At 39.5% G+C, this 17,364-nt stretch overlaps 1 protein-coding gene across 1 annotated transcript in view; it reads left to right on the top strand.

Moving 5' to 3' along the window:
• Positions 1-17,364, top strand: part of LOC137613568 (MAM domain-containing glycosylphosphatidylinositol anchor protein 2-like) — a 156,079-nt gene that overhangs the window by 114,272 nt on the left and 24,443 nt on the right. Inside the window, exons 10-11 of the mRNA XM_068342896.1 lie at positions 1,015-1,287; positions 12,726-12,874. Coding sequence (XP_068198997.1) covers positions 1,015-1,287; positions 12,726-12,874 — 422 coding nt within the window. The remainder of the gene's footprint in view (positions 1-1,014; positions 1,288-12,725; positions 12,875-17,364) is intronic.

Here is a 17,364-nt window from a genome sequence, read left to right as displayed (position 1 = left end):
CCCGCCTCTCCTTTAGGAAGCCATTAGGAGTTATGTAAATTCAAGGTAATTAAGGAGCTTTGTGTCATAATGTCTTTTCTCCTCTTCAGTCAGGTTTTCAAGCCCACCGCTGATTTCTGTCAAGCATGTCAGAGCAAAGATGCTCAAGATGGGGAAATTGTTCGTAATCATTTTAGTGCTCGCACGCAGTAGCATTTAGACATGTTCAGTCCTCACAAAACCTGCACGCATGTTTTTTTTATGCAAATGACTACGCTAACATATAAAATTGCATATTGCATGTTTCAGAGGGATGTAAGGCTATTCACTGAGGTTGCATCCAGCCCTTCACTTTGCTCTGTCGTTTTGACTAAATAATTTACCATCAGGTTGTCTGTGTCAAATGAGGTGAAGTCTGTCAGACACTCAAGTATGTTATTAGTTTTCCTCTTTGAAACCTTGAGGTACACTTCCTTATCCTTTTATCAATTCTCTCTGAAGCATAGCTGATTATGTTCAGAATGCTTGTTTCAGTTTTTCTGCAGAATTGATGCTCCTTCATCCAACACAGCTGTGGTATCAATTGTTTTGTCATATTTGTAACTTGCTTTTTCATTTATTACTGAGCTGTTTCCAGGCTTTAATGTTTACAGTGTGTATATCCACCTGCTCCCCCTCCTGTTCATGATAACATGAAATTGTATGTTATAATGTTTCTCTTGCTTTCATATGAAATAAATATCTGTCATATTCTAGTTAGGCCTTGAGCAAACTTCGGGATATTGCTCAGATCCATTTTCCCTTTGTTTTCACACTTTAATAAAATGTCCTTGTCTCTGATTTTTAATCCATTTATTTATTCATCGTACACCAAAATCTTTGAGACCTTTCTAGACGCCTGAATAGTGTCTATCATGTTTGGATCTCAATACGTCTTCCTCCCACATATTCACTTTCACTTAGCATCCACGACACAGTTTCCAGTCCCTATCAAATGTAGCTTAACTTATTTGGATGTATCTATGTCACTCTCAGACCCACCAACCGTGGAGCCGGTTTACATGGAGATGCGTCAGGGTCTCGGGAGGCCAGTGGTGATGACCTGCAGGGTGCTGCGAGCCCATCCTTCCCGTGTGCTGCGATTCGAGTGGCTTCTCTCCAACCGACTGCTCCACGCCGGAGCTTTTGACGCTCAACGTGATGAAACAGAGTACACCATTCGCAATCTCAATCGAGATGGCTGGGGGGAGTACACCTGTAATGTCATCAATGAAGCTGGAGCAGGAAAATGCACCTTCCAGGTTACCGGTATGGAAAGCTTGTCTTTAAATATTTTTCTCCCTGTAGTACTATTCTGTTACAGATTGACTCTTCCTAGCCACATGTCCCTTTATACGCTGTTGCTCCTCTAAAGTTTATAACTCTTCATTCCTGTCAGCAGCAGTTGATTTTGTAGACTGGAATGATGATTATAGAAGCTCATATTAGTTGTAGATTACTTCAATATAAATGCTTCAGAAAGAGGAAATAAATGTTTTGTGAGTGTGCACAATACTTGTGTTCCATTTTTAAATACTGTGAGGACATTATCAGTTGTTTGCACCAGGGCTTCGCAAACACAATTTAATTTTGTTGTTCTAGAATCCAGCATAACAAACTTCATGTTTAACATCAGTATTATTTAAGCTATCAATGAAAATATAATGGCACATCTGGAACCATTCTAATCCACGTATAACTTTGTACTTTTCATACATGAAATCAGTTTGAAGAACTGAATCTGCCTGATCTCAGCTAATCGTTGGTGGCAATGAAATATCTCCACTCATCTCTGCTGCTGTACTGGAATCATACGTATTCGGCTCAAATAACAATAAAATCAACATAAAAACATAACTGATCTGATAAGTTGCAAATAGTAGACTTTAAAGACATTTTTGTTGTTGTTGTAAAAAGGCTATAATTTAACACAAATATTTTTGGATCCAGCAGACCTGCATCACACAATTCACACTGAGAAATGGCCTGTCTACCACTAGCAGAGGTATCAATGTCTCCAGAAACAGATCCACATCCCAAATCAACTAATCATCAACTACTAAACTAAACAGGCTGAAGCAAAGACATGAAAGGAGATTCATATTTCCCTCTGAGGTGACCCTGATTAGCTTTTTACAGTTTTTGACAAGATAGTGCGTTGTTGTATTTTCAGTCTGTTTCATTTTTAATCTTACAGTAACATGGTGGGAAGTGAACAAACTGATGTGTGCAGTGAAAGTTCTGGATAATGAGTTTGGAAGAGGTTGCGGTCTTGTAAACATGCTGAAATCTATTAAAGAGCAGGATTGAACCATCTAATGTCTGATTGCTACATTTAGTGAGCTTCACATAAAAGATATGCATTAATGAACTGTTCTTCTCTAAAGTCACCGATAGCCTTACAAAAAAGTCTAGTAAGTGGTGCTTCTTGGCGTTGAAAGAAACTATAAAATGATTTTAAAAGGTTTTTACTGCGGGGAAGGAGTGAGAGATGTTAGATGGATATGCTAATACATGCAGTTAAGGCAATTACAGTAATCCCTCGCACATTCGCGCATCAACATGCGCGGCTTCACCTCTTCGCGGATTTTTAGTAGGTAGTCACGTGATACCATACGCGCATTCTATTGGCTGACGGCATCCGGAAGTGTGCTCCATTCTGTGGGTCTCGGACTTCCGTGAGACACAAAAGTGCTTTAAACAGTCTATTAGAGTGTTGGAAAAGATAATACAGATAGAAGGTGTTTTAATATCAGTATGGGGAGGGTTCATAAATGTTTAAATTACCATAAATAATAAAATAAATAGTTTGTTGCTATATCATAGAATTTTGTTTTTGCGGGTGGTTCCTGGAACGCATTAACCCCAAGTAACGAGGTATCAATGTAATTGTACATTTGTTCTTTGCTTTTGGATTGTCCAATTTCTTACATGCATATGGTCTTAAGACCTGTTTACCAATCTATGACCACCACTATGGCTTTTATCAGTCCACAAATTTACACCAGCTTTCAGTGTTGCGCTACCATATTTCTTATTTGGTTGTGCCTTCTTGCTTATTAATTGTGTGAAGTGATGATTTTAATAGAGAAGTTAATTTCTGACTGACAGAGGTGGAGTATCCCTCTGTCATCAGTGCTTTTCACTTAAACTGGGAAAGCACTGGCTGCAATTGTGAAGGGTGAACCACGTATGAGGAGACCACAATTTGCTGAGAATTAGTATTTGAAAATTCTGACTAGTTATCTGTTAAGTTTTGGCTTGAAATTGTCTCTGCAAATGATAGATTCCATTTATCTTGAAGCTACATTATCTGGCAGCCATTTTGCTGCCACACATCTGCATGCCTACGACGACTTCTTCATCATGCACTCCAGTTTTAATTAGAGTCTTCACTGAGACGTTTTTAGACAGCTGGAATTGCCTCGTCAAACATTTACAATCCTTGTCACACTGTTTTAGATGCACGGACATTTCTATCTGCAGACAATTAATTTGAGAGACAATTGAAAGAAAAAATGTGTACGTCGTCAGTCTGAATGGCTTTGTGTCAATCATGTTAGCTGTTTATTTGTCTGATGTAGTAAACGTTATCATTCACATAATATACACTCATCACCTTTTTGAGTCTTCCTATTTGAAGAAATTGCCTCTTTTTTCCATCTCTGGTTGTTATGGCAGGATCAAATTAATTTGGTGACTGCAGGAGCTCTAGCCAAGGTTTCAATCTCCCAGACCTCCCATTAGAGACCAGAGCTGCAGGGTCATTGGAGGAACATTTGTCACTGTGCTCCTCTGCCATTTAGTTTGCTCTCCTATTTGATACCATCCCTCTCGATTAAGTGCTGTCTTTTAATCATACTTTTCTGCCCTTATTTTTCTCCTTTCTCCTCCTTGCTCATTTTTTCAATATTTGACTGTATTCACATTCTTCATCTTTCTCATTTTAAGAGTCTCTATTGGCCCACATGTTCCATGAATCAGTCCTCCCTGTGAAAACAGGTGGAGCAGAGGGGGAAAAAAGCCCATACTCCCCTCCAGCCATTTGTTTTTCTCAACTGGCTAGGGTTTAATTTCTATTGCATCCCCTTCCATTTTCATCCTCCATCCCTCCTTCCCTCTTCCCTCACTCATCAATGCCCTATTCCTCCCGCCCATTGCTCTAGATCCCCACCATCTGGACTTAGTGCTTGCCAAAGGTATGGAGGCTCTCTTAGTAACCCCCTGCGTGCAAAAGCATGGTGCAGAAAATCCAGTTTGGTTTCTCCCATCATCCGTGAAATCTGGCATGTTTCATGCCCTTATCTCCAGCTCTTGTTCTCCAAAATTTCTGATATTCTTATTGTGGAACTCAATAACCACAAAATGAGATCTGAACCATTCTCTAGTGTGGTTGAAATAATAATACTGAGATATCAAATCCTCTTGGTGATCCGTAGTTAGCCAAATACAAGAAGAAGCTCATGATATATTTGTTAGTTTTTGTATGTTTCATATTATTTTGGTCTCAATGTCACAGTGATGCAATTAATTACACAGATTCATTCAGCATGAATGTAGCCGTGGCTTTTCCCTCAAAAAGTTTGCTGTGGAGAGAGAGAGAGTTTTCAGAGCACAAAGCACAAATTCTTGAGAAAGAATTAGCAGTGTGTTTCTGCCTGCATGTTTTCTGTGTCAGACTCCCTATCCTCTGTGCTCATCTGAGAGATGTATGAGCTGTGTGTCCATGTGTGTGTGTGTGTGTGTGTGTGTGTGCGCGCGCGCGCACGTGTGTGTGTGTATGTGTGTGTGTGTGTGTGTGTTGTGTGCGTGTTGTTTGAATGTCCTGTGTGTGTGTCCTGTGTGTGTTCCTCTGACTGAGAAGAGGAGCATTGTGGGTCTTTCTTTGACACCTTTGGTATATCTACACTTTGGTTTCTGGAGTTTTCCTTTATACTGTCACTTTTGAAAAATCCTCCTCAATCACACCATCTTCCTCTATCATCCCATCCTCCACCATCACACCATCCTCTACTCCATCCAATAATGAGTCAGCCATCCTGGTGGCAGTCTTTCCAGCCAGCTCCCTCACCAGATACTGAACTCTGGACTCTGCCTGTTCAGTCTGAGAGGTGACTTCCTCGTCTGTCTGACCCTTCACCTGTACCTCACTGCCTCCAGTTGTGTGTCTGTCGGTGGAAATGTGCGTGAGTGGTCTGTACTGCTTTGTGCACCATGCCCTTCACTCTGCACTGCACTCCTCTCTGTGCCTCGCGTTGCGTTTCGCTCTGCATGTCGCACCACGCTTCGGTATGATCTGCAGGCCGGCTGTCAGCTCTGACAGGCGGTTCTGCTGCCGGCTTTTCTCATGCTTTGTCAGGGCATGAACGGATCAGATGACCCTGTGCTCCGCATCCAAAACATCTAAACGTGTCAGTGGTAACATAAACGGTATAGTTGGTGTTGTCAATACAGAAGCAGAGAGCTATATTTAGCTCATCCTTTTTCTCATTTAAGACCCTGTCTCCTGAACGAAACGACCTGTTAGAGCAGCGGAGTCTTACAGCCGAGAGAAATCAGTTTCACGGGGGACAAGATCTGACCGTGTTGAGATCAATTGTATCCCAGCTACTTTCTTTAGAAAAGGGGGCACATTAGACACAACAACTTGTCCCCTGAGACACAACACTACTCTCTACCAGCTGATTGGCATTTTCAGTGCTGTCCAGGAAAATCACCTCCATACTGTTCATCCTGGAAGCTGATTCAACGCTTCCAGAGACCACAACGTCACCCACAGCCAGGCCACAGTCCCTAACCGAAACACCAACAGGTAGAGAGAGTTTTTTGGCATACCTGGTGGTGAGGTTCTCCAAAACCAGAGACAACACATGCAGCAGCATCCATGAAGGAATGACAGGCTGCTGCGGCAGCCGCTACACACAGCTTGAAAACATTAAAACCAACAATGAAACAAAGTGTGATTACAGAGAATTTTTTTCAAAAACACATTAACAAACATCCAGTGCAAGAAAAAAAGCTAAAAAAGATTTAGAACACCTATAAGCTCAACAAATGCTCCCCAACACAGTCACCCTGTCAGTCCCAGGACACACTCAGAGAGAAGGGGAGAGAGAGAGAGAGAGAGAGAGAGAGAGAGAGAGAGAGAGAGAGAGAGAGAGAGAGAGAGAGAGAGTAGAGAGAGAGAGAGTGTGTGTGTGGGTGTGTGTGTATGTGTGCGTGTGTGTGCGTGCGTGTGTGTGTGTATGTGTGCGTGTGCGCACGTGTAGTGTAGATACCCATGTGCCAAGCCATCAGGACATCTGTGGAAACAGAGTTTGCTGTAATGGCCAAGTTGGCCATTAAATTGTGCCTGGGGAGCGACCCCTCAGTGGGATGTAATGTGTACCACTGAGCTCTGGCTCAGGTTCTCTCTCAATGGGAACCAGCATTTTTTTTTAAATAAAATGCTGACATCATCCTCTTTTGAATGGTAAGGAAAGTTAGAATAAACTGTAGAATGAGTGGGCTTCATTTCTTTGTTCAGTCCAGTGTATTTCCTGTGCAACCTGTCTTATTTGTGAAGTAGTGATTGCTGGGCAGAGAACATGCAGACATTGTATTCCATCAATTTAGGAGGAACTCTTCTGGACATAATGGGTATAATCATCCTCCAAATCCATTCTGTTACTCAGTAGTTTAATCAGTATGTCATTATGGAAGAAACTGAACCTCGCATGTGTGAGATAAGGGGAATGACCCTGGAAGGCAATTTGTCTCATGACATGTACGACAAAACAACTGATTCTGCAAAAATTGTCCATTTTTCTGCCTCTGTCCTTTCAATGACAATTCTTTCAAACAATGCAAGCTCTGGTTTCTGAAATTCACAAAGAAAGGTCAGAAATTATTTCACATTCCTCCTACAATCTATCTTCTTCTTGGCAGGCTGTCATGAATCGGAAGAAGGAAATTCTAAAACACAATGTTCAGATATTCATTGTCGGAGTTTGCCTCCAAAATGAATTCAAATTCTACATAATGATGTTTTTGTGTAGTCTCAGCTTCCAGTTTTCATTGCTTCTAATGATGCTGCAATAACAAGTTGGCTACAGTGACATATCAGCATATGTTGTATTATTCCAAAATGCATTTGTTTTACAGTGACTTTCTCTTTCTGTCTGTCTCTCTCTCTCTTTCACACACACACACACACACACACACACACACACACACACACACACACACACACACACACACACACACACACACACACACACACACATTCTGAGAGACTGAGACTCAGTCCAGTTTGATGTATTATTATTTTATCCCTCATCTGTTTTCAGTGCTGCTCTTGTCGTCTTATTTTTTTCTTTCACTTTTCAAGTGTCTTAAATAAGCCCCTTGAGCCATTTGTGTGTGTGTGTGTGTGTGTGTGTGTGTGTGTGTTTGTGTGTGTGTGTGTGTGTGTGTGTGTGTGTGTGTGTGTGTGTGTGTGTGTGTGTGTGTGTGTGTGTGTGTGTGTGTGTGTGTGTGTGTGTGTGTGTGTGTGTGTGTGTGTGTGTGTGTGAGTGACTGAGTGACTGAGTGACTGAGAGAGTGAGTGAGTGCGAGCGACCCAGTGTGCGTGTGTTTGTTCTGGATTCATTATTTTTTATACCTTCAAGTAGAAGACAAAAACTATTGATATTGATTCATGATATCGATTTCTACCCATCAAATATTCACCTTCTCCTCTATCTGAGGGATTTATGAATCTTATCAGTGTTAGTGTCTCCGATTTGATTTCTAGACGTCATTTTTAGTGACTCAGCTGTCCGCCTTTTACAGGTTGTGATCAGTTCACGTTAGCTGAACTCCAGCGCCGCAGAAAATAGTAGATAATGCAGAATATTTTCCACAGTTCATGGAGACACTGACATTGATGCATCCTGTAGCTAGCAATGACTGGCATCATGATCAGACTAAAAAAGCAGGATATGAGTAATGTTATCTGTGATCAGACTGAGAGTCTGTCAGGACCCAAGGACAGGCACAATCCATTCTGCTGCTTCCTTTTTGTGTGAGTCTGCGTATGTTTTGCTTTGTTGAAATCAATATAATAACTCAAGGTTACTTGCTGTGGAGCAGCTTCTGATTTGCACTAGCTAAGTAGGATGAAATCTGAATTTTTCAAAGGTTCAAGATGAACAGAATCCTTACAGATTTGATCAACAATTGAAATGTTTCAGTGTTGTTGTTTTTTTACCTGAGTGCAGGGAGTAGGAAGACTCATTACAACTTTAAAAGCCACTGAGACATTTCATTGTCTGTCCCAGAAGGACACAACCAAGCAATTACCGAAGAGTCCCCTAATGTCTGCGCTCCAGTCAGTTAGTTATTCATGCTGTGCTGTTGGGTTTTTCTTGGCCAGCTGTGCAACCAAATGTAAGCAAAATTTCTGCCACAAAGGCCTACATTAGACATCGGCCCTGCAAAGTAAAACAAGACTCACCATATGCTGAGACAAAGTGTTGTCCTGAAGATGAAAATATGTTCAGAAGCCCTTAAAAAACAAATGGAACTCTGCACACAAGGTCAGCTTCTTGGCTGAAATGGTTCCAAAAGGGCAGTTTTGGTTACTGCATTGATATTGTCATTATGACAGTGTTAAAAAAAATATTTTAAGATTTTTGCACTTTGCGTTTGATGTCTTCAACCCTGTTTCAAACTGTGTAAGTGGGTTAGGCAATGTGCTTCCCCACATGTAAGGTATTATTAGGAGTGAGGGCTATTTCAAACCATTATTTACATAGTGTGTTTGAATAAAATGAAAGCACTCGCCAGTGAGCTTGGAACTATTAGTCTGCTTTTGTAAATGCACTTGAAGAAATGTTCTATTATAAGATCTTTCTCAAAAACTTTAAAGAAGATGCACATTTGATATAACAGATGAGCACAAAGCAGTTTGTTAAATAAATGTTGTCTTTTTAAAACATCTACAAAGCCTATACAAACTTGTATGAACATTATCCTTTCAGTCATGTTTTCCTAAAGTAGAGTTAAAATGATGTGAGTCACTTTAATTATCTCTCCCTGCCTTCTTCTCACTGCAAAATACAGCCTTCTTCATTTTTGCACCAGCCTCTGTCGTATCAGCTGCATGAACAAAACTGACAGTATCTGCCAGGCTGGCTTATGTAACACATACAGTACAGTATGAAGTAAACACAGCTGGCTCAATGTGGAGGCGCACTGCCAAGTGAAGTTCACCCATAATTTATCGTTGCAATTTTTTTCTACATTAGCATTTAATACACTTTGCATGAAAGAACAATGCTGAAGCCTTCGACACGTACCAAAAGCACCCTTTCCTTTCAAGATATAATCATTCAAAATAAATGACATTATTGAGCCATTAACAGTAATTCTTTTTTCTTCTCTCTCTCTCTCTGCATGACTTCATATCATTGATGAATTACCCGTCCTTTTCCTCAGATTACAATATCATGTTTTAAATAGCTCCATCTATGTAAAGGCCAAGTGATCTGCAGCAAGCTGCCCAAAGCATCGTTAGCTAGATTTATTTTCCAAAATGCAGAACGAAATGCCCTGAAGTATTGATCCTGACTGATTTTCATGCCCAGTTATGAGAATTGATCAAACCAGTCAGATGCAAGAGGGTAACCTCTAATGGTGTTTTTTTCACCCCTCAAATGTGCATCTATTAATCTGAATTGTTGCATCTGAAGTGTGTAATATAATCAAATAAATTATTGTTTTTGTTGATGTCTATGGATTATATGCCTGTCTAGCAGTGTGTCCTTTATTTAGCTGTCCTTGGTTCATCTCAAGAAGATGGCTACTTTTAGCATCTCACATCAATTACAGATAATACTGGGTGATTATGCATTGAATATTTGAGTGAGCACTCTATCAGATTCCCTAATAACTGCCTCATGATTTTCATGTAAATTGTCCTTTATGAATATGAATGTCTATATTCTAGATTTTTTTTATTATTGTCATTACAAGTAAACAACTAAGGAAGTCTTTTGACATACGGTATCTTTACCATTTTTTGCATTCAGCTCCAGTCTCCTTTGTTCCTGGTTGCACAGCAGACATTTTAAATTGTCACAATGGCAAGTTGGTTCCTTTAAGTCTCCCAGTGACAGCAAGTCTGCACAAAGTACGGCAGGAATGCAAGAATCATTAATAGTTGCTTGCTATGGCGAAATGTCTGCCGTGCAGCTGTCTATTGAAGACACTGATTATTGTGCCCAATAATAATCCAGTAACAATTGGTCAGTTGGTGATCAGGTATGCTTTTTGTATTTTATGCCCTGCTACCCTCAGTTTTCACAAATAGCAATGACTTGTTGCTTTGCTTTTTGTCAACCGCAATATTTTGCATCACCATAGTTGAATTTGATGCAAATTCTGAATTTGATACTGAAATTACTCGTCTGCTTCTATGCTTGCAACTATTTCATTAAAATTAACTGATTGCTCTTCATATTTTACACTTATCTATATAGATCAGCCTAAAAGTGTATCTAACATGGACCATATACTGTAGATCCAGCTCAAGATTGAAAGCTGTCAGCCCACTGTATTTCTGTAAGATGGTAAAAACAGATACAAATACACACATTTGAATTTAAAATCTTCATAAAATCCTAGTTTACTTCCTCCCATGTGTGCCATAAATGTAATCAAATCAAAAGCAATCAAAAGATTTTAAGGATGAAAGTAACACCATTATACTATAATTCATCAACACAAAAATAACTTATCCATGGACATATCCATCAAAATAGCTTGACATAAATCTTAAGTCTCTGCAACTCTATGTGGTTGCATCAAACCCCAGTGCTGCAAAACAGTGGCTGTTCAGCTATCTATTCCATGGCTATTAATATTCATAAGCCTTGGGTATTGTCATTCTTCAGTAAACAATACCAAATAGCAATAGAACAGAGAGTGAAATATTGTTTTTTACCTGGGAGGTCATTCTTTAACTTTGTTTCTAGATCTCGATTAAAAACAATGTTCTGCTGCCTCTTTCTTCAGTTGTCAGAAATCTAGTGTGAGTGGAAAGCTGAGAACTTTAAAGATTTACTTTACAGATTCTCAATAGGTGTAGTAAAATAAATCCTCTCAGAATCCCACAGAGAAAAGAATTATTGGAAGCAAAGGTTTCAGATCCACTTGTTTGAAAGTAGAGTGGATGACAGTAAAGGAATTTAGCGCTCAAGTTGATTTGCCATGGCATGGAATAGACACTTAAAGATGTAGTTACATCCCTGAGACATACTCCGATCTGGAACGTGCTTTGATTCAGTGTCATGTCCGTATTGTATGTCAGGTAACATAAAAATGAAACTTTAATGAACTTGGTTAGAAAAAGGGGGCAACAATGAGGATATAGAGGATTAAAGATAAAACAGGTTGTAGTGGCTCTGTGATGCATTGGCGTCACACACGGAGTATCCCCTGCACCTTGTGACCTGCGACAGCGGATAAAGCGGTTAAAGAAGATGAATGAATGAAGGAAGGTTGTAGTGAATAAATACCACATGAAGTCCGGTGGTGGTTAGGGTTAGGATGGTAGTGGTGGCTGATAAATCTGCAGAGACTGATGATTGACAAATATATCTAATAAAGAAGTCGGTAAATCTCCAAAAAGTGGTAATGGGGAGTTGAAGGGCAAATAGTACAGCAGAAAATGTTACAACAGCTGACAGAAATAGAGGTAGAGAGAATCATATTTTAAGAAGACAGCAGCAAAATGATAAAGAATGTAAGAATGATGAGACAAATTATGTCACTTGAGTGCCTGAAACCGACAGCAGAAACTGAGCATGCCTGATGAGGTGTGAATGGCAGTATGTTATGATGATACTGTAAAATATGCACTAATTGTAAAGAATATTGTTCCCAATTGAAATGTTGGTGAGGCTTAATATATCTAGTGTTTTACTATTTGCATTGCTCACGGTGATTCACTTCATGAGCTGCATTCTGTTTCTAAAGCTGCCATATGATTCACTGCACAACCATGTCAATATCTTCATTGTACAGAAACACTTGTCCACAGCAGTATCAATGTCAGACAATGACACTGCTGTGGACAAGGGTCTTAACAGCAGCTGTTTTTGTTTCTCCATTTGAAGAATATTACAGTGAGTTGAGGATGTCCTTTTAGACGTGCTTGTTTACATTAATCCTACTGTGATCTTAATGAACGCGAAACCATCACTAATTACAGAGGTTTCTATACTAACAGGTCCTTCTCAGGTACAGTTCCTCCTGTTGAAACAGTCTGGAATAGTGATCTATTCTCTCCGCACAGCAACAACCTTAATATGCTTCTTTGAATACATGTATTTTAATGAAGCATGTATATATGAGCCTCTGGAGTTTTCACAAAGAAGTTCCAATCAGGGATATCAATATAAATCACAGAGGTGAAACATTCTGACACAGTGTGTTTTAAATAAATCTTGTTCACTCACCACTCATTAACTAACAATGAATGAATTTGTCACTTAAATCTATGAATGTAACAGGACTTAAAATAAATGTCATCAGTATTAATTTGTTAGAAAATACCCCCCTTACAGTCTCAGAACTTCTGTCTAAGTTGTTAGAGCACTGATACATTCCTCTATATTGTTTGTGGCTTCGTGTTTTGTTTTTTATATGAGTACTGACGTGTTAATTCCCTGGTTTCTCTCCAGGTAAAGCCTACCCCCCAGAGTTCTACTACGACACCTACAGCCCCCTGTGGCAGAACAGACCCAGAGTCTACGGCTTCAAGCTCCAGTGGACCCAGATGAATCCCAACGCCGTGGACCGGATTGTGGCCTACAGGCTAGGAATCAGACAGGTGGGATGCTTAGCAGGCTTCTATTTGAGCCTCTTGTCGTTTTGTCATTCCATGTTAAGCATCAAGGTTCATCTGTACTGCAGTGAAAAGTGCTATTCAGCATTCTGGGAGCTTTTTTGCAGTGTGAAAACATGGTTTCTCAAGCATTATGGTTTTCATAATGCTTCAGTCACTGGTATTGGTCAGTCACTTTTCAACTTTTCACTTTCTAAAATACTTTTAGGACCATTTTGGTGGAGTAAAGGCTTTTTTTATTGCCAATTTTAGCATGCGATAGAAGAGTTCGCACAGCTTGTACTCGCTTGTTGGATCCCATTTGACAGTGCCAAATCTCAGGCCTTTGATTCAAAGTCTGTCATATTCTGCTGTTTTTGAGGATGCGAACGAGCCTCTGCGGGCCAAGCAGGATAACTAAGAACTTGTCAGGGGCCGTCGTTTCAATGAGTTCTGTAGTTTCAAAAATCACTTATGTTTTCTGTTTCCATCAGAAGCTCAGTGAAAGGGAACCCTGGAGAGACAAATAGCAAGCATATCTCCTGTTTTCCCTGCTTCGCAAGTAAACTCCACAGATGACAGGCTTGCAGTATTGATGGATGGCATGGTTACATTTTCTCTCTTTAGCAATCAATGCACATCTTCCTCTCTCTCTCTCTCTCTCTCTCTCTCTCTCTCTCTCTCTCTCTCTCTCTCTCTCTCTCTCTCTCTCTCTCTCTCTCTCTCTCTCTCTCTCTCTCGCTTCTTTTACCTGCTCTTTTTCTAATCCTGTCCCATTACAAGAACAGGTATGGCATCTTCCTTGGTTTGAAATAGTGAACTGGTTCCTTGAAATGGACACAATCTCAGGGACGAATTCCCTTCAAACTGTAACATTAGGTCACTATTTGGGGAAACTAACAACACATATTTAAAGAAAATCTAATGCTGTAATGCTATATCCATCTTAGTTCTGCTCAGAATTAGCAAGCACAGTCTGACAGTTGTATTTGCAATGAATTATACAATTCTATGTTTGTTTCACTTTGCACCCTCGAGGAATTGACGCTTGAAAACATTCTAAACCAGTTATGTTTGTGTAGCTCAATCATTTTTCTGTCAGCCATCTCGGTTGGTCTGTTCGGTAATAAATTGTGTTGTTCTTCCTGAGTCTATGTTTGTGCTCGCCAGGAATCTGACTGTAAACTTGCCAGGAATTCTATGTTTGCATTTGCCTATTTTCAGATAATCCAATGCAAAAAAATTATCAGTAAATTACCTGGTGTAATTCAATTATTATGTTTGTTTGTTTGTTTGTTTGTTTATTTATTAAAAAGAGAACATCACTATCCCGGTTTATTTTAACAAACAATCATTGTTTGGGCAAATTAATTTTGTTCTACGTTCCTAACTTGATATCACAACAGGATGTGTTTTGTGACCATTATTTCCTCCCTTCAAGGCATAACAACACATCCTCGTCTTTCTTTGATGAAACACATTATTTGCAGCAGTGAAATTTCACAAACTTTTTCAACGGATTTACTAAACATTGTACGCTCTTCAGTTGTGGAGCTTTGAATTTAGACTGATCATAAGAATTTTTTAAGGATTTTTTTTTAAGTGAGGGAAAGTTGAAACATAGAAGCCATTTGCATTTAGTAATAAATGAGAAAGACGAAAGGAACAAAAAAGAAAGTCTAGAAAAAAAGTACAATGAGAGGTTTCTTTAACAATTGGACTCATGGACTTACACAAGCAGTGCAAAATTTTGACAAAAGAACTACCTCTTCAATCTATTTTTACATCCAGCAGATGCTCCCCTGCCGTTTCCTTGAAATATTATCACCCCCCCCTCCCCTTCCCCTACTTTTGCATTAATTCTTAGAGCTGGTAGACGTTCTGCTTCTGTAATGGATTGCTTTGTATTATCGTCCAGTTTGCTCGTGAGAGACAGTCTGGCTGGGGGAAAATGTGAGAGTGGCTCTAGCTGAAAGGCACGCACGGCAAAATCACAACACACAAATCATTACACCTGTCAGGGACGCAACAGGAAGCTGTGACATCTGACCTTGTTTTGATACTGTAGCAGGCTAATTTAAAGCCTTCTCTGCTGTCTAAAGGCTTCACTGGCCATCTGCAATCCCTGTAAGAAAACGTCTACATTGTGCCATCTTGGAACTGCTCTTATTGCCTATTCCTGCTCCTTCTCCTCCTCTTTCATCTTTCTCAATTGATCTGTCAAGTCAGGATTTGCAAGCAGATCAATAGCAGCAATACTAATTACATGCAGGCAATCTATGAGAGATCATCACTCGTCTAATATTAAACCATCACTTTGATTACTATTCTTTTTGCTGCCCCGATTGCTTTGATAAATCCTGCAATTTTTTCAAAGTTGCCATAAAAAATATGAACTGCTGCCGCAATCAAATGAAATGAAATCAATACGGTAAGAAAAATGTGGAAAATGGAAGGTAATGGGATGTAAGAAGAAACCTTAATTAAGCACAGACGTGTTGATTCAGCCAACATTAATGGGATCAAAACAGAAGTGCAAAAATCCATAACCCAATAAGTATGACTATGATTGAAAATGTCTGAAAAGTTAAATGATTTTCTCAGTCATCTCAAGCTTGATTTGTTGTGCACTTGTGAGCACATTTGATGTGGAAAAATAAAAGTTGCTTGCTTGCTTTCACTTGTCGTTTTCAGCTTGAGGCAGTATTTGCCAGCTCATTTCTAGCTTGCTTCCATCCGGCTTTGGGACAAATAATATAAAGCAACAAGAACTCAGTTCTTTTTACCTGCAAACCAACAACTATAATATCCGATCATCCAGGCTTTCAGCAATTACTTAATTGATATTGCTCACACATATTTGACACATATTGACAAATGGACACAGACTCTGCTTCACTGCAGTCACACCTCCATTGGCTCAATCTGTTTCCCCTGATAGCAGCACACTTTATCCTTTCCTTTGACTGCGAAGGGCGCATAAAGTCACTAATTATAATGCAGAACCTGCAACATGTCTTTGTGCAGCTTTGCCTCGTTCACTGATTCTCAAGGATAAAATGTACACTACCTCTTATCTCTTTGCCCCAAGCAACTTCATCAATAGGCTTGCTATTTGTTTCTTTGAATTTCTATGGGGTTTTATTATGTAACAAGACATGAAAAGCAGGGGCTAATTTTTGTTTGATACCTGAGCTTAGTGACCTGAAAACAGATTTGCTTGGATGCCCTGCATTGTGCAAAGACAAGATTCGGTATTTGTTAGAAAAGGGAATGCCGTAGAGCACGGTTATGTACAGCACAGCAAAGTTGTTCAATATGCCTTACTTGAAAGAGGCTATTTGTGAGTACAATAATGAAGACTGAGTCATACCTTTAATGGGAAAACAGAGACAGGGATTTTTTCCACCACATGTAAGATTATCTTTGTTGCTTGTTAATAGCTGAGAACCGGAGCTGCTTTGAAAGCAAATGCAGCTAATGAGCAGATTGTTGTCAACAGTCAACAGAGATTTTTTTTTATTTTTTGGGGGGGGGGGCATTTAATGTTGGGAGATCATACAAATGGCAAAACAAGGTTAACTGGCAGATGATGCTAAATATTTTGCACTGATGGCAAAGGAAGTAAATATTTGCTGCGGTTATGCTCCCGATATGTTCCTATGAGAAAACCTCTCTGAAGAATATAAATAACATTGATTCCCGCACAAATGCAAAGCTTGCAAGGATAGTATGGAAATTTAATGAATCAAAATATTTAATGCCATGATTTATTGTTTGAGGATTATAATTGATTTTGCACCAGTATGGTGCTTGATATCATGAGTTCTAGTTACAAGGTGATATCCTGCATCATGCTGTAGGTTTCTTACCACCTGGTGCTTACTCAATTATTCACTCTCATGCTCTATTCTTATGTCTCCACAAATTCCTGGGCAAACTATCTGGATCTATTATTGCTAAATGCTCCACTATGTTCCCCATTTAGTCATTCAGGTATCTGTCTGTCAGCTGTTTGGCTGAGCCGATGATATGGATGGTAAAAGCACTAAAAAAGGGTCAAAAGTTGCTGACAGCCTTGTAGAGCTGAGGATAATTCAGATTTGGTAACCTGTACTTTTGTCTGTACATTTGTCACTGCAAAAAATCACGTGACATAAAAAAATTCTGATTAAAGCCGTATAAGTTAAATTCCGACTGGTTCATGACAAGAGCAGATGTTGTGATTATTTGGCTTTTGTCCGGTGAAAATGACTCTTTTATACTATATAGTCTTTGAGATACTCTATGACTGTCTTTTCATAAATGTTAAACACTTTGTTGAGTCGTATTTGTGATTTCATGCATTAACCACTTGAGCCCTTGAGAGTGCTGCTTCCTGTGTCCAAATCTAATGTAACTCAACCCTGAATAACTCTCTGAAATGAAGATGTTCTCTCTCACTGTTGAATCCATGAACAAAGTGATTGTTTTGTTGAAATGAAGATTAACAGAAG

This window comes from Antennarius striatus, chromosome 19 (assembly GCF_040054535.1).
Source record: "Antennarius striatus isolate MH-2024 chromosome 19, ASM4005453v1, whole genome shotgun sequence".
NCBI lineage: Eukaryota > Metazoa > Chordata > Actinopteri > Lophiiformes > Antennariidae > Antennarius > Antennarius striatus.
This window is presented reverse-complemented; position numbering and strand designations above follow the sequence as displayed.